This window comes from Pygocentrus nattereri, chromosome 14 (genome assembly GCF_015220715.1).
Source record: "Pygocentrus nattereri isolate fPygNat1 chromosome 14, fPygNat1.pri, whole genome shotgun sequence".
Classification (NCBI taxonomy): Eukaryota; Metazoa; Chordata; class Actinopteri; order Characiformes; family Serrasalmidae; genus Pygocentrus; species Pygocentrus nattereri.
Genome location: NC_051224.1, coordinates 41,875,774 through 41,899,322, shown reverse-complemented (window position 1 = coordinate 41,899,322; position 23,549 = coordinate 41,875,774). Strand labels below are relative to the sequence as shown.

Sequence of the window (23,549 nt, the reverse complement as noted above, 5' to 3'; positions counted from 1 at the left end):
GAGGCCCACGGGGAACAGAGACAGGAGAAACAGGAGGCCCACAGGGAACAGAGACAGGAGACACAGGAGGCCCATGGGGAACAGAGACAGGAGACACAGGGGGCCCACGGAGAACAGAGACAGGAGACAAAGGAGGCCCACGGGGAACAGACACAGGAGGCGCACGGGGAACAGAGACAGGAGACACAGGAGGCCCACGGGGAACAGACACATGCGAGGTTGGGAAGGGCAGGAACAAAGGAGCTGTAATGTCCACGGGCTGCTACGATGTCCACAGGGCGGATCCAGAGGCGCGGCATGGTGACTAGCGGGGGGTCCGGAGGCGCAAGCTTGCTGCGGGGTGCGGCCACCGGATTAGGCTTGCCGTGGGGTGCGGCCATGGGATCAGGAACTCAGGCTGGGAACCGCTGCTCCAACCTGGAGAAACAAACAGAAACAGCACCCACTTGGCCATTCCCAAGGCTCACTCGAGCTATTGGCAGCTCACAGTGGCGCTTGCAAACGAGCCATACAAAGGGTCTTCTGAATGCTCCATCCGTCTAACCACGTCTCGCGCTGCAGGTCGCTCCTCCCTGCAGCATTGCTCAAGACGGGCAGACCCAAGGCGCATACCGGGGCACTCGTCATCCAACTCGAAGACGGGATGGTCCTTCATCTTCCTCCAGGACCAACGAGACGCTTGTGTACCCTCAGCGCCAGGGGATTTGCTGTCTCTGGTTTGATGGCGTTGGGACACATCGAACTCGGGCTGCTTAGAAACAGCCGGAGTTTCGTCCCAACAACCACACTCCAGAGTCTCGCTTACTCGTTGCGTCCTTTGGTGGATGGTCTTTCTGTAACGGGGGCAAGGAGGCGGACACACATGCTGAGCGAGATTTATTAAGGGCAAATCCAGGGTCATGGTCAAGACGGTCCAGGTTCAAGTAAACAATACGGAGAGATTGGGGGCAGACATGACAGACACCAGAATCCAACAGGACAAACAGAACATCCAACATACATCAAACAAAGACCAGCACTAGACTATTGAAAACTTAAATATTTAAAGCTTAAATACAAGAGGGCTAACGAGGGTTCACAAGACACAGGTGGAAATACAGGTGAGAATAATCAAGGGAGGAGTCACCAAAACAAGGGGCCGGACTAGGAAACCAAAACAAATCAAATCAAATTTATTTGTATAGCGCTTTTTACAACGGATGTTGTCACAAAGCAGCTTTACAGAATTTCAGAAAAGACAAAGTTTCAACAGTACTGTAAGGATGTGCAGAAACCCCCCAGTGGGCAAGCCGGGGGCAACAGTGGCAAGGAAAAACTCCCTCAGAACTGAGGAAGAAACCTTGGGAGGAACCAGGCTCACCAGGGGGGACCCATCCTCCTCTGGTCAAACTACCTACAAGTGATTATACTACTAATATTAACAGCAGTAATATTGATATTAGGAATATCTAGGAGTCTTTGAGAACATCAGCGTAGGGTGGGCAGCTCATCTAAGGTAGGTGGTGGCAGCTGGGCGTGGGCAGCTGGTCTGAAGTGGGCAGCAGGAGGGCTCGGCAGTCGGTCGTCCTTCAGTGTCTGGCCGGCCATATGGGCAGTTGTATACTCGGAAAGAAAGCAGGGAGAGGGAATTAGTTTTATTCTGTCTGTTTGTACATAAACAGGGAATGTAAACATTTCCAGAGTGTGGCTAACGACTCCGGCAGATCTGACTATGACAGCTTAACTAACAGGAGAGAACCAGAAGGACACACAGACACGGCAGCACTCTGACACAGTCTGGCGTCCCTCCACTCCCCTGGGAGGGGCCAAGTGTGACACCAAGTTTGACTATTATTATTATTAGTAGTAGTAGTATTAATATGATTAATTATTATTTTATTGAATTAATGTAAGCTTAATTCTGTTCATCTCTTTTGACTATTATTATTATTAGTAGTAGTAGTAGTAACAGTATTAATATTATTAATTATTATTCTATTGAATTAATGTAAGCTTAATTCTGTTAATCTATTTTGACTAACATTATTATTTTTTGATGTTTTGTTTCAAGCAGCATGTTAAAGCAGATGAAGTAAGGCTAACAGTGTGAAAGTAAACCTAAATAATGTAGGCTCTGAAAAGCAATGTGCTAAATAGCGGCGCAGTGGTAGTCGTTTGTGTCATGTTGTTTTCTGGTTGTTAAGTCGGCACAGAAGTATTTCAACACATTGCAGTAGTAACAGCTCAGAGTTCGCGGTCTCCCAGTGAACGCAGTGGTGTGTCTGAGCGGAGATGAATGAGCTGTTTTAACTAATCTGTTGGGACTGAAAGTGTAAAGGCTCAGTAAAGGCTGCTCTTCGTTTCAGCTGTAAACGTTCCACTCACTTATTAAAGAGCCAAGATGTGCGCTTCTTATATCTCACAGTGAAGAAGCGCGTTCGGCCAGTCACTCACTGAGAACGACTGAAGGCAGAACTCAGACCTCCGTCCTGCGTCAGCATCCAGACAGAAGCAGCACATGACAGAGGAGTTTACTTTAACACGTAATCTGCTATTGAAGGAGACTCAGCTTTAGCACAAGCTGTGGTGCTTTATTATCCAGCTGTTGTTGGCCACAGCTGCCTGTACTCAGGCAGAGTTTTCTCTTTATGAAGCGTCGCTCTGCAGCTCACGTCCGACTCTCTCACCAACGACACACTTACTGACTTCTGCTACTTGTTTTATGCTTTTACACACATCCGCAGGAAGATGTTGGAGAGTGAGGCCTGACTGACTTCAGAGGTCTGAAAAATAAACAGTTTACGAGCTACAGCACCTCCTTCATACATGGCTGGGGTTCAGGATGACCGGGGTCAGTAACCGTCCAGCAGCTCTATTCAAACAAATCTGTGGCCAAAAACAGCTCAGAGCAGAAACGCAGTCAAGGCTGGACTGTCCATCTCAGCACACGAGCTCCTTCTCTCTGCACGTCTCCACTGATACAGGTAGGAAAGGTGAGACCTTACAGCAGCGTGAGCACAGAGATTAAGCCTAGTCCTGGACTACATTGCATCCTAACTGGACTGAAAGGAGGTCAGGCTTAGTCCCAGTTCAGGAACCCGAGCCTCTGTGTTGATTCTGAATTATGACTATGAGAGCTTGACTGTCTTCTGTTAGTCACACGTGTCTGAAGGTTTAAACTCTATAAACTGTACAAAGGCAGTGAATCAGTGTCATAATGTAAATAGACCTTTCAATTAATCATATTTTCAGCTTAAAGAGCCCATATTTACATTCACAATGAACTTCTACATGATCGTTTTTTAACCTCTCTCAGAATCAAACAGGCTGGTTTTGTTACTGAGTCTTTAAAACTGATATATGTAAATGAGTTCTTCTCTGATTGGCTGCTGTATATCGCATTTAAAAAGCACTTAGACCCAAAACATTACTTATAAGTTTGGTGTGAATGAGTGGGGCTAAACTGCTGTAGGCTGAATGGGCGGGGCTAAACTGCTGTACGCTTAATGGGCGTGGCTAAACTGCTGTAGGCTGAATGGGCGGGGCTAAACTTCTGTAGGTTAAAACTATTCATGAGCCTATTTTTGTGTTTAATATGAAGCAGGTTAGTGTTAATCAAAAACAGTGCCAGGCGTAACTGACTCACTGTGCTTCTCTGAGGCAGAGGATGACAGCGTCTGTGCTTCTGCCTCTCATCCTGATGTGGGGGCTTTCGAGGGTCGATGGCGTCCCGAGGCACGAAGAAAGTAAGATTTCTGTGAGATAAAAACAAAAACACACTGACAGCTGACCGCTTGCAAAATTAGGGTTGAAATGCCTCTCAGCCGATCACGATAATCTCTAACACACACACACACACACACTCACACACATACACACACACACACACACTCACTCAGACGCACACTCACACACATACACACACACACTCACTCAGACACACACACTCACTCAGACGCACACACACTCACTCAGACACACACACTCAGACACACACACATACATACACACACACTCACTCAGACACACACACACTCAGACACACACACATACATACACACACACTCACTCAGACACACACACACTCACTTAGACACACATACACACAAACACAGACACACACACATACACACTCACTCAGACACACACACACACACACACACACACTCACTCAGACACACACATACACACACACACACCCTCACACACAGACTCACACATACACACTCACTCAGACACAGTCATATCTGTAAACCGTACAATGTGCAGAGTGTGGGTCTAAAGTTAAAATGCTGAGTGCAGCAAAAGTTAAAGGCTATATAGTGGCAGAGAAAGGGTTCAATGGGGTGACAGTCAAATCAATGGGGTAATATGGCAGGTAAGTGGGGTAACAGTCAGGTAAGTGGGGTAATATGGCAGGTGAGTGGGGTAACAGTCAGGTAAGTGGGGTAATATGGCAGGTGAGTGGGGTAACAGTCAGGTAAGTGGGGTAATATGGCACGTGAGTGGGGTAACAGTCAGGTAAGTGGGGTAATATGACAGGTGAGTGGGGTAACAGTCAGGTAAGTGGGGTAGTATGGCAGGTAAGTAAGATGCTAGTATAAACACTGGTCTGAGACGGCAGTTCCAGAGGATGGAGTTGATCTTGATATTATATACCAGTATTTTTGAAGTGCAGTTTAGAAGCTGGAATATTTTGTGTAATGTTTTAACTGTTATAAAGAGTGATGGCTTGTGGGAAGAAGCTCCTTTTGTCCATATTGTGTAAGAAAACAGCCAAACTGCTGTAGAGCTGTACTGCATTGGGTATGATGTACACCATCTCTCCTGATTGCCCACTCTGGCACTGGACAACAAACCACACATTCCATTGTTTTGCACAGAGCTGCAAAGGTTAATTCCCCCACTGCAACGCTCTGCAGACCACAGCGACAGGCAGAATGCTCCATTAAGAGTGCAATTTTTCCACCTTTTGCTGTGGTGGAATCAACTGCATGTTGATGTTTTGTGGAGCCGTGGACGCCGAACGTCTCGCACCCTACACTGCTGCAGCTCTCCTCTCATAATCATCCTTTTATACTGGTAACGCTCTCACCATGCCAGCGTCTGGGGTCTTCATATAGCCGTAAGTCATGCACCATTATGAGGCGCAAAGCAGCTTCAGCACAAACATGTAAACGGAGTATAAGGGAGGCAGAGCTTCCACTGAATTTTGCAAACAGTCAGTTGTGTTATCACATTTCTGAGCATTAACCTGTTGCCAATTTCTCCAATTAGAGAACGTTGCTCTCGGAGCCAAGGCCGTCCAGTCTTCTACCGGTTATAATGGGCCAGCAAACAAAGCTGTGGATGGCGACCTGCAAACCAATTACCATGTTTCGAGCTGCACTCACACTTCAAGGCAGTCGGATCCCTGGTGGAGAGTGGACTTATCAAAAACCTTCAACATCACCAGGATTGCCATCACCAACCGAGGAGACTGCTGCGCAGAACGACTGAACGGGGCTCAGATCCGAGTCGGAGACAGCTTGCAGAATGACGGCAACAGCAACAAGAAGTAACTGTGGAGGCTGAGTTCGCTCAAAAGGGGCAGCAAGCCAGTCTTCTGAGAGGAGCATTTTCAAAATGCCTGCATAGTTAAACAGTTCAGATGTAATCAGAGCGGTTCTGAGCGGTCTGGTGTGAAACGCTCTGTTCTAGATAAACTGACCGAGTCAGAGCTGCTCACAGTGGTGGTGATGGGAACCAGACGTCCCTCTAAAAGCTCCTACAGAAAGTTCCTACATGAACTGGTTCTGAATTCACTGCCTGATGACTGAGACGCTGTTTTATGAGAGTTTAGAGAACTTCAACTCCATTCATGGTGGAGGGAGACATGCAGGGCGCTGTGCGGCAAAATAGTCCCCAAAGAAAACTCATTATTCCAGATTTTCCACTGTTTTCCATCATCAACATTCCATATAAGCTCAGACGACTCGTGTAGGTTCTCTGGTGGTTCTGGATGGTAAATAAAGTGTCTATATCTGTGTTGTAGTCATGGCGACGCCTGGTTCCCATCACCACCACTGTAAAGACGGCTGAACCGCTCTGATTACACCTCACACTGAATTATGGAGGAATTATGAAAAACAAATGGACGTATTAAACGAATACATATATGTCAGTTAGCTGCTCATAGTCTGCTAGGCTGCTGCTACTCTTTGTGTATTTTTACCAGACACAGATATTATTAAACCTTTTCAGAAAACGTGCGGTTTCCCAGGCTTTCCAGCTTTAAACAGGACTAAACGAGAGTTTACATCCTTCTGCCTCATTCATTCTAGCAAAATTAACAACGTTTAATCATGTTTTTATTCGTCTCTCTCTGTCTCTGTCTGTATCTCTCTCTCTCTCTCTCTCTCTCTCTCTCTGTCTCTCTCTCCAGAGTTGCGGTCATACGAGCCATTCTAAGTGGTCATACCCGATCATACAGGCTCCATGACGCAGTAGGGCGTTATGTGAACATCTTCCTCCCTGGAGAACAGAGGTTTCTGACATTATGTGAGGTGCAGGTATTTGCAGGTAACTGTTGTACTGATTTTGATGTTGTCCCACAGGGCGTATTGTAATCTACGGTGACCAGATGTTCCTGTTTTCTGTTTTGGTGGGCTGGAGCTGTTACCTCTGGATTAAAATACACCTGAAAGAACTCAGAAACACCTGCAGCAGAGCAGACCAGCAGACGTCTTTGTCCAGCAGAGGCGCTTCTGCTCTCTACTGACCACTTCTACCACTTGCTCACCTAGTTTTAGAGAACACTGCTGTGTAAAACTCCACCAGATGGTCAGGGTTAGGTGACCCAGGGGTTAAAGCAGGGTGGAGTTGCGGGATTGAAATCATACCACCAGCTGATCGGTGGGCTCTGATTTGTACAGACACACAGTCTACTTGTATGGAGCCACCAAATAATATCTGTGGATTAAAAAACACGTCTGTCATTTTAGTTTTTTTAGACACACAATGGAAAATCATCCAATCAGGATCGTTCTCTCTGTGTATCTAGGGTTAGGGTTAGGGTCAGCTGAGCTGCTGTCCCTTTGGTTAGGACTTCAGGAGCTGGACTGAAGACCTTACATGTTAGACTGATTACCACCATCATTAGGAAGTGATAAAGGAATCAACCAATCACGCTCTGATTACAGGACCAATTTACAGAGTAAAGACATCTTCTAGAAGGTCTAGAGACGTCCCAGACTGTGAATATGAGGCCGTGGTGCACCAGCAGCAATTTGTCTGCGCTCTCGTTTTCACGCCTCTCTGCTGTGAGAATTTGATCATGATGAACATTTAAATGATGAACATTGATTATTATTAAACACACCCCTCCCTTTTCTTCCCACAGACCTGATTGATGAACACAAGGCGAGTCTCCTGCCTGGTGAGTAAACATTCCACTCATGTTTATTCCTGACATCCAGACTTAATATCTTACATTTTATACTTAGTTTTACTTACTAACTTATTTTATATTAGCAAGTGAAGCTTAGCTCAGTGCCCTACTTTAGTCTAGTCTAAGGCTCATGCTGCATCATTGTAGTCCAAGTATCTCAGTTTTTTAAACCTTTCAGCCCAGCAGCTGCCATGTACAGTGTGTGAAACCTTTATGAAGAACCGACCAATAGAAATGCTCTAATGAAATAACTTTACATTGACTTACTTTGAGCTGTTCAAAGTAAAACGGAGATACTAGAGCAGCAATTCTGGGCCAGCACAGACGAACCCGCCGTGAAAGCGCTATTCAAAACGAAGATTCAAAGAAAGTTCTTTACACTGCAAAAGTGGTTTATTGGCAAGTAAAACTGTCTTAGATCTGGTTAATATATATAATATTCTAGATTTTAGGCTTATAATGAGATTAATTAACTTCTACACTTTTATTTTATTAAGAAAAGTTTTTTTCACTATAGTGGCAGAAAATTTGACTTTAACCAGCGAGATTATCGGCCAGTACAGTGAGAATTTTACTTAATAAAATTACTTTAAACAGGTAAAAAACATCAAGAAATAAGTTTTATAATCTTATTCATACGAATATGAGGTATTTAGACTAGATTGAATGATTTCTCTTGTTAAGATATCCTTTGGTTCCTCCTCAGAGAAAGCCGGCCTCCACAACGTTGCCCTCAAAGGAAGAGCCACTCAGTCCAGTCTGAACGGCTCTGGAATATGGGCTGGCTTTGGGATCGCTGGGAATGCCATCGATGGTAACCGGAACTCGAACCTGATGATGGGCTCCTGCACTGAAACAGCACAGGAGAGCATCCCCTGGTGGAGGGTGAACCTTCATCGCAAATACACAGTCTCCACCGTGGCTCTGACCAACCGAGGGGACTGCTGTCCAGAAGGTTTAGATGGTGCCGAGATCCGGATCGGGAATTCCATTGAGAATGAAGGAAAAGATAATCCACTGTAAGTAGACGACAGTTCAGGAAAACTTTGTGTAAAGTACTGTGCAAAAGTCAGAGACCCCCTTATTTATTTCATTTCCATGCAAAACAGTCGTTTAGTAAAAGTTATTCATGTTTCAGCGTCAGAATAAAAACAGAAAACAACAGGAAATTACCCAGTGGCCTCAGCAGATCACTCTGCTCTCAGCTGTCTGAGGGTCAGTGAGTCACTTTTCCTTCATTCCAGCTTCCGTTCTTCTCAGGAGCCTCACTTACAGCTCCTCAAAGAACCTGCAGACACGCCTCCAAAGCTCAGTCTGAGAAGCTGGTTGATGATCAAACCCATTCAGTGGTGCTGAGGTCTGGACTCTGGGGTGGTCAGTCCATCGTCCAGCTTCTTTGTTTGGTGTGTCCGTCTCCTTTTCTCAGTGAGGTTCTTCTTGATCAGCTACACGTCCTTTCAGACCCACAGCGCTGAGTGGTCTTCTCACAGTGGAAGGACAGACAGAAACACCTGTGGATGTTTTCAGATCTGAAGCAGCTTGATCTTCTTTGTTAATGAATCATTTTGGACGAGCTCTTTTTGTCCAGTTCTCATGGAATGTGTAAGGTTGAGGTCATCTGGTCTTTTCTAATTATTTAGAAAAATAAAAATGTGAGGTTTTGTTCCGACTGTGTCAATGTGTCATCTGTGTCAACGGAACTGGACTCCAGACCTGGTTCTACAGACAGTGCTTTAGAACTGTTCTGGATAACTTTAAGGTTCTTAATAACTAGTTAAACAACACCTTCTCAAAAGAGTGAAAATGACTTTTAGGGTTCATAAAATATCAACGTTTCCAGCCTCAAGTCTGCTGTCTGTGTTCTCTCTGTTCCTCTGGTTCTCCAGCTGCGCCACTGTGTCCTCCATCCCTGCTGGACAGACGGAGTACTTTAACTGCAGCACTCTGCTGGAGGGCAGTTACGTGACCGTGTCTCTGCCCCGAGAGGGAACTCTGAGTCTGTGTGAGGTGGAGGTGTTCGGAGTACCGCTCTCCCGGCACCGCAATTAGAGGAATCAGCGGAATCAGAGGAAGAGTGTCAGCGCTCCTGAAGAGACAGTGAAACACCTTCTTACCTCCAGCTTCCATAAAATCATTACTCAGAATGTGCATTACAGATGCTCCAGTGTAATAAATAATAAATAAATAAAATAAAGTCCTTTTAAATTCAGAGGTTTGATGTTTATGACTGTCCGGATGTGTGTAAGATGGATTAGACAGTATAATATCAGACTAAACCCTCTATAGACGAGGAGGGATCAGGATCGCTTTAAAGGGCTCCTTATGAGAAGCGTTTCAGTCAACCAATCAGAACAGAGTTCATTTACACACACATCTGCCAGCCTTTCCACACTTAGCAAGGTGGAGGTGTCTAACAGGAGGAGTCCTGCTTGGTGAGGAAGCCTCACCATGTTTACCTCACTGAGGTGAGACTGTGAGTCAGGAGAGCGTTTAACTAAGGCGTTGAGCTGGGTGGGCTTTGGATTCTGTACAGTGGATGCTGTTCAGGTCAGAAATTAGAAGAGAAACAAATAAACTGATAATATTCCGTCATAAAAACCACCTTCTCTCTTATTTGATTACACTGACTGTGACCCTCCTACTTAGAGGTCACCCCCTCATGTGAACCGCAGATTCAGGCCTTTACGGTAACCCAGAGAATATTAACAGCTGGATAAACACAAACCAGCAGCACTGTTTACTGACGCTGCGCTGGACTGTCCTCAGTCCGGTTCCTCCTCACAGGCTATTTTAGAGGAGGTATGAAGGTCACCGGGCTCATCCCTCATCCTCAGGGCTGCGTCTAACCCATCTAACATTTCTCACTAGGAGATTTTGAACAAGGTAGTTTAACTCATTTCTAGTTTCTTACTTGATTCAAGTCAAAACATAAGCAGTGAAACGACAGTGAAACGTAGAGAAACAGGTTAAATCCATTCCTACAAACTCTGGTCTTATATTACATATATTCACTACATTCAAATGCTTTCAGTGTTTGTGTCTCTACAGCGACGTTTTCCGGTTGAAGGACGAGAAAAACACCTGCTGTTTCTTAAACGTGAGATGATTTGACATTATCTCCGTTAATAAAGGCGGATTGCTGACGTTACTGCTAGGGAGCTGAATGTGTTATAACAGCTGTATAACTGTAGTCGTCACATCATCACAGTGGAGAGTCGATCACTCAGACCACAGGAGCGAACAAGCTAACAGCTAAAGTTAGCGAGGTGCTAACCGGCTACCGGGAAATTCTTTCTGAATTCGGCTCTTTTTCTCTGACTTTAAGTGTAAACACTCGTCTCTGTGGCCCATTTAGTGCTGAATCTTCTACAGTTGTAGAACCTCTTTTAGAGTCGGTACGTGACGGTATTAATACGTAAAGACGTACGACGTGGTGTGAAAAACTCGACGCCTCTGATGTTTAAATGGTCATTTCAGGCTTTACAGGCGACTCACAGCAGCAGCTCAGCGTAGTTTAGTGTGTTAATCATTCTCGTCACTCAGTAACGAACAAATAATATTACACAGTGCTGCTTTAATTATCACCATATTTACTTTAGATTAAAAGCCCTTTAGATTAAAAGTCTTTTAATCTTGTTGTTTTTCCTGCTTGGCCCTTATATGGTGTTGGCAGATGGGTTGAAGTCCATTCTCTCTGACCGAACAGACAGATTGTCCACTACGAGACACATCACAGCAGAGACCTAACACTGGAGTCACGGCTCTGCTGGACAGACACAGGTAAGAATCTCTGCACCGGTTCAGATTTCAGTGGTAACATGTTTTGTTTGCATGCTGAGAGAATTGATCCCCATATACAGCCGCCAGCACGCATACAGACCCTGTCCAAAGCAGCTGCGCGTCGTGTTCGTTTAGCTCTGCTTTACTCCTGTCTGGTTTATTTGATTTGAAGCCTTTGCTTGTTTGTTTATTTTTCTCTCAAAATTCATCCAGTTAGATTCCTTATAGACATCTGGCATGTTCTACTGTTTTAAAATAACAGACATAATGCAGTTTTTGTTGGTTAGTTAATTGAAAGTAGCTTCACTATTTAATATTTTCATTGTTAAAATTGAAAGAAGTTGCTGAGTGACCAGAATATAAACACTGCTGTGAGTCGCCTGTAAAGCCTGACGTCACACCACGTCACACATCTTTACATATTAACATCACACACAGACTCAGAAAGAAGGTCCGGCCTGTTTCAGCCTCAAATGATCTAAAATCTACGTCACACTGACGAAGATGTGGTGATAACAGTAGATAACTCACTCACATCCTCAGAGACGCTGCTTCACCACGTTTAGACCGAGTTCTCTCTGAATTCTCTTCCAACCATCAGATTCATCCAGTCGGGGAAGAAGAAGCACAATTGCCTGCAAAATATTCCTCCACACACTGCATGCAGTTACAGATTTCCACCAGAGAGGGCTCCAAATCCTCCAAAGTCTTACACAGTGCAGAGTGAAATGATGGATAACATCACTAACGCGGCAAAAACAAAACACAACACAACACAAAAACGACAGAGCGGCTGAATGAAGAGCTGTTCTGACTCACTTACCTTTAAACCTTCAGTCCAGCTTCCGTTCTTCTCAGGAGCCTCACTTTCAGCTCCTCAAAGAACCTGCAGACACGCCTCCAAAGCTCAGTCTGAGAAGCTGGTTGATGATCAAACCCATTCAGTGGTGCTGAGGTGAGTGTGCGGCGGTCAGTCCATTGCTGTGAGAGCAGGTTTTCTGAATAAATGAAGGTCGATACACACATTAATCTAACGTGTTGTTCTGATCCCAGACGCTGAGATGATGCTGCGTGTACCATTCCTGCTGTCGCTCCTGTCTGTGCCGGGACTCTCCGCCTCCACAGGTAGACACACCTGAACAAGCAGCTGATTCTGACCATCCTAGTGAAGCTGCTGCACAGACTGCTTCACCTGCTTTTCTCCTTTTCTGTTTTAATGTTTTACACTAAGGCTAAAACCTTCTTCTCTGTTCGTTTTGCTCTCCTGCCGGAGGGGGAAGGGGTGGGGGTGGGGGTGGGGGGTTCCCCTTCTGAGTCTTGGTTCTTCTCAAGGTTTCTCCCACCTGCTCTTAGGGAGAAGTTCTTGGCGCCGGTCATGGGGTCTGTAAAAGCACTATATGACCAAACCTTGACTTGACTTATATTCGTTCACTGTGCTGAACAGAGAACCTCGCAGCCGGAGCCAAAGCGGTGCAGTCGTCTACATACGACAGCTTGGGAGACGCTCCGAACGCTGTGGATGGAAACAGTAACACTGACTACCTGCAGTGCTCATGCAGTCACACTCATTTCGATGTGAATCCCTGGTGGAGGGTGGAGCTGCCCACTGTCTACAATGTGACCTCAGTGACCATCACCAACCGCGGAGACTGCTGTGGAGACCGGATCAACGGAGCTCAGATTCGGATCGGCAACAGCCTCCAGAACAACGGCAACGACAACAAACTGTGAGAGGCTTTAATACGGTTCTCATACGGCGCTTACGGTGTTGAAGGTTCTCTGTGAGTTATTGTTTTAATTACAGGTGTGGTGAGACAGTCGACCCACAATTAGATATGACTTGATTCCCCATAATGCCGTGCCACAGATTTGCCGTGTGACGTCACAATGTCAGGAGGTTTGTTATGACCCTATTTTTGATTGACAGTGAATGTCACTGTTTTACTCTGATCCGCAGAGTCGCTGTGATTGGCCCTCTCGGCTCTGAGGTCACAAAAACCTACAGGTTCAGAGCCACAGAGGGTCGCTATGTTAATATTTTCCTACCAGGAGAGAACAAGATACTCACTCTGTGTGAGGTGGAGGTGTTCGCAGGTGAGTGGGAGAGGAGGAAGAGAAAGTGAGAATTTTATAAAAATAGAAATATAGTAACTCTCAATAATGGATTTCATTTCAGATGAAGAATTCAGGCCTGAGTCTCTTTACCTCTACGGTGAGTGCAGCTTGGTCTACGTCAGTGTTTTCCAATCCAGGACCTGCTAGACTGTCTCCCTGCTCAGTCGTCTCACGGGGCTGGCGTGATGCTGTAATGATAACTTCTTGGGGGGAATATGGGGCTAAATGTGTGTGTGTTCGGGGGGGCGGGGTCTCGGAGGGCATAGACTTGAGCTGCTTTTCCACTACCTGGTACCAGCTTGACTCGACTCAACTCGGTTCACCTTTTTGGTTCTCCATCATGTAAATCTGGTGCCTGGCATTATTTCTGGTATCCTGAGGTTCCAAGTGAGCTGAGCTGATACCTAAAGGTGATGTGCTGATGAGTCGGACACCAATGCTAATGTTAGCCACCCGGTTAGTGTAGCCACTTGCATCCGCTTTGAGCACCTTCATCTTGTTGTCTGAACTCTGATGTAGTTTTTCACAAACTCTCCTGTTTTTTCTGCTGTCTTTTGTTTTTCTGCCTCTTGTGAACAACATTTGTCTCATTCACCTCGCGGCAGTTTCATGTGGTCGTTGCTATGAAAACAAGCTACTGTGAGGGGGCGCTATATCTGCAGTGGAAACTGAAGTTAAGCATGTAGATGTGTCTCGTCTGTGGAGAGTAAAAATAAACATCGACTCTTACAGAGAAACAGTTCCGATGATAATGATAACCTTTCTCCAGCTGGCCTGTTGTGGTTGTCGTACTGATTTAGAGGGGCTGCACCGTTGTTAGGATCAGGTTTTGCCACTGAACGTTGAACAAAGATCAAGTCGAACCTGAGAGTTTATCAACACCTGAACCAACCCGTCAATACAATGATGTAAGAACAATGAATACCAAGTACAGCAGTGTTGGGAGTTGGGAGACAGCAAAACTCTGAGGGTCTAGATTGGGAAACACTGATCTCCTCATTCTTCCCCTGTTTTTAACTTCAAATAACCATGATAAGATGCTTCAGGGTTCTGGTTCCTCCTCAGATAAAAATGACCTGAATAACGTTGCTCTCAGAGGAAGAGCCACCCAGTCCAGCGTCCATTTCTCTGAGATATCGCCTGGTTTCGGACTTGCCCTAAACGGCATCGATGGGAACCGAAATTCGGACCTGAAGAAGGGCTCCTGCATGCGAACAGAACAGGAGAGCACCCCCTGGTGGAGGTTGAGTCTGCCTCGTAAACACATTGTCTTTTCCGTGGCCCTGACCAACCGAGGTGACTGCTGTCCAGAACTCTTGGATGGTGCCGAGATCCGGGTTGGTGATTCCCTAAAGAACGACGGGAAAGATCATCCACTGTAAGTAGAACAGTTCAGGATCTCTCATCATTTTAGCCCAGCGTTCCACAACAAATGCCAACAAACTTAAACGCTTGAATGGTGTGTCATATAATTGTTGTTCTCCCACCATTCATGCTGTTCTAGACTGTGTTCCCCACTTTCTCCCTGTTCGAGAATGTTCTCCTCACTTTCCAACGTTGTAGAATGTTGTTGCCCCATTTATGCTGTTCTACACTGTTCCCCATGCATTCACACTGTTCTAGTTATCCCCACTTAAACAGAAGCACTTAGAAAATATTTTGCTATATCGACAACAAAAAGCCCTTTTTTATCGTATTAAGCATGCGGGGCCTTAATTTTGCACTTTATAAAGCTCTACACACTTTCTATAGGACGCAGTTCTGGACTGCAGGCAGATCGGCCTAGAACCTCTCTGATTGTGCTGCTGTGCTTCTGGAACACGTGCAGGATGTTTCTTGGTGTCTGGTAACAATCTGGTTGGCCTGGAGAACAAAATGTCCATTATTTCCATAAACAATCTGAAAGGTGGACTCGTCAGACCCCAGTACACATTTCCACTGAGTATCAGTCCATTTGAGCTCGCGCCCAGAGAAGTTCACGCTCAGAGAAGCTCGTGCCCAGAGAAGTTCACACCCAGACGAGCTCGCGCCCAGAGAAGCTCGCGCCCAGACGAGCTCACGCCCAGAGAAGTTCACGCCCAGAGAAGCTCGTGCCCAGATGTGCTCACGCCCAGAGAAGCTCGCGCCCAGACGAGCTCGCGCCCAGAGAAGTTCACACCCAGACGAGCTCGCGCCCAGAGAAGTTCACACCCAGACGAGCTCGTGCCCAGAGAAGTTCACACCCAGACGAGCTCGCGCCCAGAGAAGCTCGTGCCTAGACGTGCTCACGCCCAGAGAAGCTCGCGCCCAGACGAGATCGCGCCCAGAGAAGTTCACGCCCAGAGAAGCTCGTGCCCAGACGAGCTCACGCCCAGAGAAGCTCGCGCCCAGACGAGCTCACGCCCAGAGAAGTTCACGCCCAGAGAAGCTCGTGCCCAGACGAGCTCGCGCCCAGACGAGCTCGCGCCCAGAGAAGCTCGCGCCCAGAGAAGCTCGCGCCCAGACGAGCTCGCGCCCAGACGAGCGCGCGCCCAGAGAAGCTCGCGCCCAGACGAGCTCACGCCCAGAGAAGCTCGCGCCCAGACGAGCTCGCGCCCAGAGGAGCTCGCGCCCAGAGGAGCTCGCGCCCAGACGAGCTCGCGCCCAGAGAAGCTCGCGCCCAGAGAAGCTCGCGCCCAGAGAAGCTCGCGCCCAGAGAAGCTCGTGCCCAGACGAGCTCGCGCCCAGAGAAGTCGGCAGCATTTCTGGATGTTGTTGTCACGCTCATCTTGTTTATTAGAACTCTGAGAACCTGCTTTGTATTGTTTTTTGTCTGCAAAGGGCTGTGCACGCACATTTTAACTGAACTGAAATTGAATTCGATTTTCATGCTTTTAATCACCCTGTTCCTCTGGTTCTCCAGCTGCGCCACTGTGTCCTCCATCCCTGCCGGACAGACGGAGTACTTTAACTGCAGCGCTCTGCTGGAGGGCAGCTACGTGACCGTGTCTCTGCCCCGAGAGGGAACTCTGAGTCTGTGTGAGGTGGAGGTGTTTGGGGTTCCAGTCGTCCGGTGCAGAGATGGAATCTAATCACTAATTAATTACTGCCCTGTGAAAATGTCCATTTGTGTAGTATGGACCCTGTGATTGTGTCAGAAACTGCTGTGACTCTAAATAAATTCTGGATTCCACCTTCTTTCAGCCCTTTTTTATATTTCTAGAACAATGACAAGTATGAATCTTAATGGCCATTCCTCAAGGTCACTGTTTTTGTACAATGAAAGCAGTGTTTGTGTTATTACAAAGTGCTTTTGATGAGCAAATTGTGCATATTATTAATAGAATTCTACATTAATACAGCATCATGAAGCAGATTCACAGCTCACAGTGAGAGCCTGACAGGCTAAACACAGCCTCCACACATTGGGGTGTTAGTTTAATGCCGTGTCAAAATCAAAATCAAATCAAAAGTTTTTACAACTGATGTCACAAAGCAGCTTCACAGAATTCCAGTAAAGACAAAGTTTTACCAAGAATGTAAAACCCCCCAGGTGATCAAGCCAGGGGCGACTTTAGCAAGGAGAACCTCCCTCAGAGCTGAGGAAGAGTTGTTCATTGTCCTAATTACATACTGGGCTGTCGTGCTGAGCACACAAACCCTGCTAGTGTGTTTCAGCAGGGCGAACATGTCCATGCAGTGCAGATAGTAGATACTTCAGTATCAGTATTAATCTGCTGATATTAATATTTATGCTTATTTATTATATGCAAAAGTTCTGGTCTTGTTGGAAGACTTGTTTTGTTGATTTTCTAAGTGAAAATAAGTCCAAATTAATATGACGTTCTTCTAGATTTTATGCATCATTTCTATCTTTATGCTGGATTTAACAGAAAGGGCCACAGTTCATGTCTTGTTTTTTCTCTGATGTGTTAAATTCAGAAAGTAAAGAGTAGTTGTGTATTAAAGTGTGCAGACGTGTCTCTGTAGAGGACGCGTTACATATTGACACTCGTGTGTGGAAACAGGGCCCTCCATCTGTTACAGCTGTGACGTTTCCATTTGAATCTTTAAGTCTTTAAATCTCTATAAATCTATAGAATCTATTACTCATAAACGATGTGCAACCTATTGCTTCATCTCTATCAGAGACAAACTGTTAATCTCACTCGTCTGTATACAGGCAGCCAGATGTGTACAGAGGTCTGTCCTGAAGAACAAGACTCCACCCCCCCACCACTACTTCCACTACCACCACTAAAACACTGTCTAAACCAATGTAAAAGCCTCCCTGAGGTCATCCCCTCAGATGAAGTGCTCATTTACTGTAATCCGGTGAAAATTAACAGCTAGATAAACACAAACTCCTATCACTGTTTACTGAACTTGCTGCTGACCGTCCTCAGTTCGGTTCTTCCTAACAGCTCAAATTTATTTATCACGAGGTCATTAACGAGCGTTAAGGTCAGTGGCAGGGCAGCTGTTAACTCTTCATGCAATTGGTAAACATCTCTGTGTAAAGGAACAGGCTGCAAACCACAGCTGAATGACCTTTGACCCATCAGACAGCACTGCATTAAAAAACAGCATGTTTCTGTGATGACATCACCACATGATCTCCGGGATACTTTGATAAACTGCTATCAATGAACACCATCAGTTCTGCATCTACAAATGCAGATTAAATCAAATCAAATCAAATTTATTTGTAGCGCTTTTTACAACGGATGTTGTCTCAAAGCAGCTTCACAGAATTCCAGAAAAGACAAAGTTTTAACAGGACTGTAAGAATGTACAGAAACCCCCCCGGTGGGCAAGCCAGGGGCAACAGTAGCAAGGAAAAACTCCCTCAGAGCTGAGGAAGAAACCTTGGGAGGAACCAGGCTCACCAGGGGGGACCCGTCCTCCTCTGGTCAGACTACCTACAGAGTTATTATACTACTAATATTAATTTCAGTAGTATTAGTAGTAGTGATAGCTGGGAGTCCATGAGAACATCAGTGTAGGGTGGGCCGGCCATGTGGGTGATTGTATACTCGGAAAGAAAGCAGGGAGAGGGAATTAGTTTTATTCTATCCGTTTGTACATAAACAGGGAATGTGAACATTTACAGAGTGTGGCTAACGACTCCGGCAGATCTGACTATGACAGCTTAACTAAAAGGAGAGAACCAGAAGGACACACAGACACGGCAGCACTCTGAGACAGTCTGGCGTCCCTCCGCTCCACCGTCCACAAACCTGAGTGACCGCGTGCGAGCAGCTGGACGACAGCACCAGCGTCTCAGTTTACTATAATTCCCTGTGTCCATGGACCCCTGGATCTGCTGCCTTTATCTAGGGGGAACATTAGCTACCAAAAGCTGAACTGAACAAGTGAGTTTTCAGCCTAGTCTTAAAGACTGAGACTGAGTCTGAGTCCCGAACAGTTTCTGGAAGGTCATTCCAGAGTTTGGGGGCTTTATAAGAAAAAGCTCTTCCCCCAGCTGCAGCCTTAGGAATTCTGGGGACTATTAATAAGCCAGCGCTCTGGGATCTGAGTGGTCGTGATGGCTCATAATGAGAAACAAGGTCTTGCAGGTACTCAGGAGCGAGACCATGTAGGGCTTTATAAGTCAATAAAGGATTTTATAATCAATACGGAATTTAATAGGCAGCCGATGAAGTGATGATAGCGCTGGACTGATATGATCAGATGTTCTAGTTTTAGTGAGGACCCTGGCTGCGGCGTTTTGGACTAGTTGGAGTTTGTTTAAATTCCTGCTCGTGCATCCTGACAGTAGCGCGTTACAGTAGTCTAGCCTGGAAGTAATAAAGGCGTGTACTAGTGTTTCTGCATCACGCAGGGACAGGGCATTTCTGATCTTGGCGATGTTGCGAAGATGTAGAAAAGCTGCCCTAGTGATGCCGCTTGTGTGTTGAAAGTCGGCGAGATTTAGGATTAAATCTGGTAATTTACTTCTTGCTAATTTTGGACCCAGAAGGAGAACCTCTGTTTTGTTACTGTTTAATAGGAGGAAGTTGCGTGACATCCAGCCTTTCACGTCTTTTACACAGTGCTCCATTTTCTTTAACCTGTATTTGTCATCATTAAGACTCTGCGCAGTGGGAGTCACAGATCAACAACTTCCAGAAACACTGCCCACGTCTCTGGGCTCCAGCTCATCTGAGATGGACTGATACTCAATGGATGTTGTGTTCTCTGGGCCAGACTGTTACCAGTGTAAAGTTCACAATCCAGCGTCTGTCGGGGGGGGGGGGGGGGGGGTATTAGTGGGTAATCTGCAATATGTGGAAGCTCCATTAACACTGAACACATGCTGCCTTTTAGACGCTGTGTTTTTCAGGGACGTCCAGGATTATTTCAACATGACACATGAAGAGACCTTCTGAGACCAGAGAGCAGTGATTAAACAACTATCTGTGTTAAACTGAAGACACAATTACGAAAGATGGTTCTTCAAGGGTCCTTTAGTAAAGAAAATGGGAACACTCAAAGAACCCACTGTATGATTATAGGGTTCTTTGCATGGTGCAATTGTTCTTCAGATTGATTGAGAATGCACTGTAGATGGATGTATATTGAACATTGTTGAAAAGGGTTTTATATAACAGCCAAAAGGGTTCTGATAATGTTTTGATATCAAACTATCTAACAATAGTAGAATCTTAGAACCATCTACAACACATTCTTCATCAATCTGAAGAACTATTGTACCATTAAAGGACCCTATAATCATGCAATGGGTTCTTTGAGTGTTCCTGGTTCTACATAGAACCATTTTTTTTTACTAAAGGACCCTTGAAGAACCATCTTTTCTAAATGTCTCTGGGATTTAATATAAATCAAACAGATCAAAGAGGATTTTTAATCACTGCTTTTATTAGCATTTCAAACGCTGTTCCAGCTTCAGTAATTTAATCTCCTTGCTTTTTTCTGATTGGGCCTTAGATGGTGTTGACAGATGGGTCAATGTCTGTTTTCTCTGACCAAACAGACGCTCTGTCCACTACGAGACACACCACAGCAGAGATCTAAAACAGGAGTCACAGCTCTGCTGGACGGACACAGGTAAGAATCACTGCACCTGTTCAGGTTCCTGACCGGCACCTGACTGGTGGCTAAGCTTGTGCTGATAAATCCCTTAAAATCTCAGGCTTATTATTCAGTAACTACAGGGACCTCAGGTCAAGCTGGCCGAGCTGCTCTGTTCCATATAAGGGGCTTGAGGCTGTGATCAGAACTGAGTGGACAATCCGTAACTGTCCAGTTATTTTGAACATGCTCTGGGATGAAGGGTCACCTACCATCCAGCTTCACTTACATAAACATGCTTGGACCCCCAAATATTCCACATCTTCATTAAAACAGGGCTTGATTAATGAACTTTGCTGGCACTTTGCTGTTTGCACGATGATCCATATTTTACATTTTCTCTTCTGCTGATTTTCTAACCACTCTTACAAATGCAGGTGCCAGAAAGGGTTCTCTGAGCGATGCCGTAGAACCAGTTCTGGTCCCATATAAAGTACCCAGTGGATGTTTCTTTGATCAACAATTTCGTAAATGAGATGAAGAACCTTTCAAAGGCTAAAAACCTCCACATAATGTAAAGGTTCTAGTAAGTACCCCTAAATGGATAGAACATTTACACTGTGTAAAGCTATAAAAGGTTCTTCACACTTTTACAAGGTGTTTTATACAACATCACCTTCTAAGAGTGAGCAGTGTTTTATCTGCTTGCTGAGTCATTTTTAAACTTTTAGTTTCTCTTTTTTCATTATGCATGATTTTATAAAAGACTAATTACTCGATTAATCATCAAAAAAAATCAATTAACATGTAACTGATCAACACAGTCTGAGCACCAGTCTGAACTAAAGGCACTGGATCAGGTTTGTGTAAATGCTTTACTGACGGTCTAAAAATGCACATTTATAACACACATTCATCTATTTGTGGGCTCATTTTAACAAGCAATCATTTTTAAAACCTCATGTCTTGATATGACCTGTAAGCTTGAAAATGCCTTAAATGTTGATACATGTAATATTTCTCATTGTGAGACTGTCGGAGGACGATTATAAGATTATTTAACTTCTAGAATTTTCACTTCTATGTAATTACGTCTTGTGAAAATGTCTCATTTGCAGATTAATTTAAAACCATTTTCTTTAAGTGAGCAAAATTATCCATATTATTCCTAAGAAATTAAATCAATCGGCCAATCAGAAAGTGGCAGATCACTTCTTTCAAAAAATAATGAAGATACATTTAACAATGTTTGAAACAAGTGGAACAATCTGCTCACAGAATACGACACTTTCACTGGATAAAATGACATGAGAAAAGAAATCAGTTCAATAATGGTCTAATATTCCAACAGCAGGCTCCGAGCGGGAAACACTGGATATACTGACTGGATTAAAGATGTTTAACCTGCTTAGATAAACTGCTTTGCATTTTCACATCAAGATACTTGAACATATTCCATCCATAAACAAACACAGACACACAAAGCACCTCAGTAATCTGGATTAGGCAGATGTGGGAAAGTGAATGCGATGATTTTAGAATAAATAACCATAAATACACATTAATCTAACGTGTTGTTCTAATCTCAGACGCTGAGATGATGCTGCGTGTGCTGTTGCTGCTGTCGCTCCTGTCTGTGCCGGGACTCTCCGCCTCCACAGGTAGACACACCTGAACAAGCAGCTGATTCTATGTAGCTGCGTCTTCAGAGGTCTTATACCCTCTCACTGTGCTGAACAGAGAGCCTCGCAGCCGGAGCCAAAGCAGTGCAGTCGTCTACAGTGGACGGGTCAGGAGACGCTCAGAACGCTGTGGACGGAAACAGAAACACGGACTACAGGAGGGGCTCATGCAGTCACACCAACTATGAGAGGGACCCCTGGTGGAGGGTGGAGCTGCCCGCTGTCTACAACGTGACCTCAGTGACCATCACCAACCGCGGAGACTGCTGCGGACACCGGATCAACAGAGCTCAGATTCGGATCGGCAACAGCCTCAAGAACAACGGCAACAATAACAAACTGTGAGAGACAAAGAGTCAAATTCTCTGTTTGTATCTGTGTCTGTATCTGTGTCTGTATCTTTGTGTCTGTATCTTTGTGTATGTGTCTGTATCTTTGTCTGTGTTTGTCTGTGTCTGTATCTTTGTGTCTATGTCTGTATCTGTGTCTGTCTGTCTGTGTCTGCGTTTGTCTGTGTCTGTATCTGTGTTTGTCTGTGTCTGTATCTGTGTCTGTGTTTGTCTGTGTCTGTATCTGTGTCTGTGTTTGTCTGTGTCTGTATCTGTGTTTGTCTGTGTCTGTATCTGTGTCTGTGTTTGTCTGTGTCTGTATCTGTGTTTGTCTGTGTCTGTATCTGTGTCTGTGTTTGTCTGTGTCTGTATCTGTGTTTGTCTGTGTCTGTATCTGTGTCTGTGTTTGTCTGTGTCTGTATCTGTGTCTGTATCTGTGTTTGTCTGTGTCTGTATTTGTGTTTGTCTGTGTCTGTATCTGTGTCTGTGTTTGTCTGTGTCTGTATCTGTGTCTGTGTTTGTCTGTGTCTGTATCTGTGTTTGTCTGTGTCTGTATCTGTGTCTGTGTTTGTCTGTGTCTGTATCTGTGTTTGTCTGTGTCTGTATCTGTGTTTGTCTGTGTCTGTATCTGTGTCTGTGTTTGTCTGTGTCTGTATCTGTGTTTGTCCGTGTCTGTATCTGTGTCTGTGTTTGTCTGTGTCTGTGTCTGTATCTGTGTTTGTCTGTGTCTGTATTTGTGTTTGTCTGTGTCTGTATCTGTGTCTGTGTTTGTCTGTGTCTGTATCTGTGTTTGTCTGTGTCTGTATCTGTGTCTGTGTTTGTCTGTGTCTGTATCTGTGTCTGTGTCTGTATCTGTGTTTGTCTGTGTCTGTATTTGTGTTTGTCTGTGTCTGTATCTGTGTCTGTGTTTGTCTGTGTCTGTATCTGTGTTTGTCTGTGTCTGTATCTGTGTCTGTGATCTATCTTTAGACCTGAACAGCACAATAACAACCAAAGGACCAGACCAGTCACACTAGATCACTGCAGGGCTCTGAGCGAACCAGTTAATCACTGATCAATACTCTTTTACTCAATACTCTCTTTCTGATCTGTTCTCTTAACAGAGTCGCCGTTATTCACTCTCTACAAACCGGAGCCACGAGTACATTCAGCTTCAGCGCCGCTGAGGGGCAGTTCATCAACATCCTTCTACCGGGAGGTGGTAAAATCCTGACTCTGTGTGAGGTGGAGGTGTGGGCAGGT

At 45.2% G+C, this 23,549-nt stretch overlaps 3 protein-coding genes across 7 annotated transcripts in view; all 3 read left to right on the top strand.

The window, feature by feature from the left end:
* Positions 1–2,836: 2,836 nt before the first annotated feature.
* LOC108413061 lies at positions 2,837–9,617 on the top strand. Of its 4 annotated transcripts, none has more exons than XM_017685384.1 (7): positions 2,837–2,972; positions 3,644–3,725; positions 5,257–5,536; positions 6,404–6,540; positions 7,361–7,396; positions 8,115–8,427; positions 9,295–9,617. In XM_017685384.1, exons 2-7 carry the CDS (start codon positions 3,647–3,649, stop codon positions 9,455–9,457), a joined length of 1,008 nt encoding a protein of 335 aa, XP_017540873.1. In that variant the 5' UTR covers positions 2,837–2,972; positions 3,644–3,646; the 3' UTR covers positions 9,458–9,617. The 4 variants fall into 4 exon arrangements, with proteins under 4 accessions (XP_017540873.1, XP_017540870.1, XP_017540871.1 ...); XM_017685381.2 differs by having other exon boundaries at positions 2,855–2,963; XM_017685382.2 differs by having other exon boundaries at positions 2,869–2,963; positions 3,640–3,725.
* On the top strand, positions 8,706–16,459 carry LOC119265142. 2 transcript variants are annotated; one of them, XM_037544837.1, is made up of 7 exons: positions 8,706–8,765; positions 12,242–12,313; positions 12,633–12,915; positions 13,146–13,282; positions 13,365–13,400; positions 14,369–14,681; positions 16,185–16,459. In XM_037544837.1, exons 2-7 carry the CDS (start codon positions 12,250–12,252, stop codon positions 16,351–16,353), a joined length of 1,002 nt encoding a protein of 333 aa, XP_037400734.1. In that variant the 5' UTR covers positions 8,706–8,765; positions 12,242–12,249; the 3' UTR covers positions 16,354–16,459. The 2 variants fall into 2 exon arrangements, with proteins under 2 accessions (XP_037400734.1, XP_037400735.1); XM_037544838.1 differs by lacking the exon at positions 8,706–8,765 and adding an exon at positions 12,132–12,143.
* Positions 16,460–20,236: 3,777 nt separating this feature from the next.
* The window catches only part of LOC108413059, a 13,208-nt gene continuing 9,895 nt past the window's right edge, over positions 20,237–23,549 (top strand). Inside the window, exons 1-4 of the mRNA XM_017685375.1 lie at positions 20,237–20,332; positions 21,886–21,957; positions 22,037–22,319; positions 23,411–23,547. Of these exons, the coding sequence (XP_017540864.1) occupies positions 21,894–21,957; positions 22,037–22,319; positions 23,411–23,547 (484 nt within the window). The 5' untranslated portion in view covers positions 20,237–20,332; positions 21,886–21,893. The remainder of the gene's footprint in view (positions 20,333–21,885; positions 21,958–22,036; positions 22,320–23,410; positions 23,548–23,549) is intronic.

Coding starts and splice junctions, on each gene's coding strand:
- LOC119265142 (XM_037544837.1), top strand. CDS start 12,250: ATGATGCTGCGTGTACCATTCCTGCTGTCGCTCCTGTCTGTGCCGGGA. Junction 13,401..14,368: donor TGAGTCTCTTTACCTCTACG/GTGAGTGCAGCT, acceptor GTTCCTCCTCAG/ATAAAAATGACCTGAATAAC. Junction 14,682..16,184: donor GACGGGAAAGATCATCCACT/GTAAGTAGAACA, acceptor CTGGTTCTCCAG/CTGCGCCACTGTGTCCTCCA.
- LOC108413061 (XM_017685384.1), top strand. CDS start 3,647: ATGACAGCGTCTGTGCTTCTGCCTCTCATCCTGATGTGGGGGCTTTCG. Junction 5,537..6,403: donor GACGGCAACAGCAACAAGAA/GTAACTGTGGAG, acceptor CTCTCTCTCCAG/AGTTGCGGTCATACGAGCCA. Junction 8,428..9,294: donor GAAGGAAAAGATAATCCACT/GTAAGTAGACGA, acceptor CTGGTTCTCCAG/CTGCGCCACTGTGTCCTCCA.